Consider the following 1,730-nt stretch of genomic DNA (forward strand, 5'->3'; position numbering starts at 1 on the left):
AAGCCGAGAGAACAAGGGAACGGCAGGCGGCGGCGGCGCAGGACGAGGCAGAAGAGAATGACGCGACAGAGGAGGAAGTGACAAGGGAGAGAACGACGAGAGTGGGACGGCCGCGAGGTGGCATGAAGGTTGCAGCGAGAATCGGCGAGAGACTGCGAAAAGAGATAGGAAGAGGCAGACCCCCTAGGGTGGGCGACGGCTAGCGCACCACACTCCTCTCCTTAAAATCCCTGTGTGGTGGCGGCGTGCCGTCCTCCCATCCCTCCCTTGGGTTGTCTGTTTTCTTTCTTTTTTTTAAAAGTGCTCCAAGTTTGGGCTCCTCTTGTCTCTAGCTCCCCCCCCCCCCCCCCTGTTGTTCTTCCTTTTTAGCCCGCAGCCCGATTGCCGATCTGCGATCATCCGGCCCGCTGCGCGCTGGCCTGGGCCCGGGTGCGCTTCACGGCCCTGGATGTGAGAGGTTGTAGGTTGAAAAAAAGGACTTTGTTTTTTGCGCTTCTTCATTAAAGAAGCATCATAATGTTCACATCAATAAAATGACACTGCCAACACAGTCTCCCCGCATCAATCGTTCTTGATGTTCGAGTAGATTCGGCGGACAAAGAGGCGGCACCTGCGGGGCGAGAAGCGCATGTGAGTGAGGCTGCGCGCGGAACGTGCTGCGCGGTCGTGGGGTGACGCACCCTCCGTAGCCGAGCGCGCCGCACATGAGCCCGAGCGCGAGGCTGAAGATGCCCATGTAGCAGAGGTAGAAGACTGTCTGGTAGAAGCCCGACATCTTCGTCTTGACGACAAAGTAGTAGAGCGAGTAGAGGAAGACGTAGCCGGCGGTGGAGGCGGAGGAGGCGAAGGCGACCCACGGCCAGCGGTAGTCCTCGTTGTTGAGCAGGAAGTACGTGACGACGATGGTGACGCAGACGGTGACGACGGCGAGGATGAGGTAGACGAGCAGCATGAAGCCGTAGACGTAGTAAAACTTGTAGTTCCAGAAGGAGGTGAAGACAAAGTACATCTCGATGAAGATGGAGCCGAACGGGAGCACCCCGCCCAGCGCGACGAGCACCGGCGGCCGCGCGTACCACCGCTTGTCCGGTATCAGCCGCGGGATCGCGTTGACGCGGCACGGTGCGTCGGCGCCACCCGACCAGTGCCGCCCGAAGACGGTGCCGAAGGCGCAGAGCGGGACAGCGGAGAAGAGCCAGATGGCGACGACGGCGGCGAGCGAGCCGAGCCCGACCGAGCCGAGCGAGCCGTACGCCGTCGAGACGGCGTTGAGCAGCAGCGTGGTGGCGGCGCAGGCGGCGGGGAAGAGAGAGGCAGTGTAGCCGAGGGCGCGGATCCAGCCGGCGCCGCCCGAGGAAGCGTAGAGGCTGCCCGAGACATAGCCGGCGACGAGGGACGTGCCCGCGTAGCAGATGAGGAAGGAGAGGAGGATGGCGCCGCGGCCCATGTACAGGTTGGTCGCCGTCGCAAAGAGAATCATCACGAAGACCATCATCGCCAGCTGCGCGCCTGCGTCGGAGGAGGAGGAGCGTCGCGAGCGCGCGGGGGGGGGGGGGGGGGAGGAGCTCCCGGGGTTTATCGCGCCGGTGCCCAACAGGCCCCCCAAAAGAGGCAGGGTCGGGGGCGGCCCGAAAACGTCTCCCTGAACCTGGGCGCCCCGGGCAAAGGGAGGGGGCTTTCTAGATTCCGGAACCACTTCCCTTGGCCGGTTTTGGCCGGTTCCCTTGGCC

General features: G+C 63.2%; 1 protein-coding gene across 1 annotated transcript; it reads right to left on the reverse strand.

Moving 5' to 3' along the window:
- Positions 1 to 564: 564 nt before the first annotated feature.
- EMIHUDRAFT_60571 (hypothetical protein) lies at positions 565 to 1,042 on the reverse strand (the record flags this gene model as incomplete). Its single annotated transcript, XM_005768916.1, has 2 exons — positions 565 to 610; positions 681 to 1,042. Coding segments are annotated over 2 exons (408 nt in total), but the record flags the coding sequence as incomplete, so codon positions are not given.
- Between the last annotated feature and the right edge of the window lie 688 nt (positions 1,043 to 1,730).

The sequence above is a fragment of the Emiliania huxleyi genome, assembly GCF_000372725.1.
Source record: "Emiliania huxleyi CCMP1516 unplaced genomic scaffold EMIHUscaffold_4408, whole genome shotgun sequence".
Lineage (NCBI taxonomy): Eukaryota > Haptophyta > Isochrysidales > Noelaerhabdaceae > Emiliania > Emiliania huxleyi.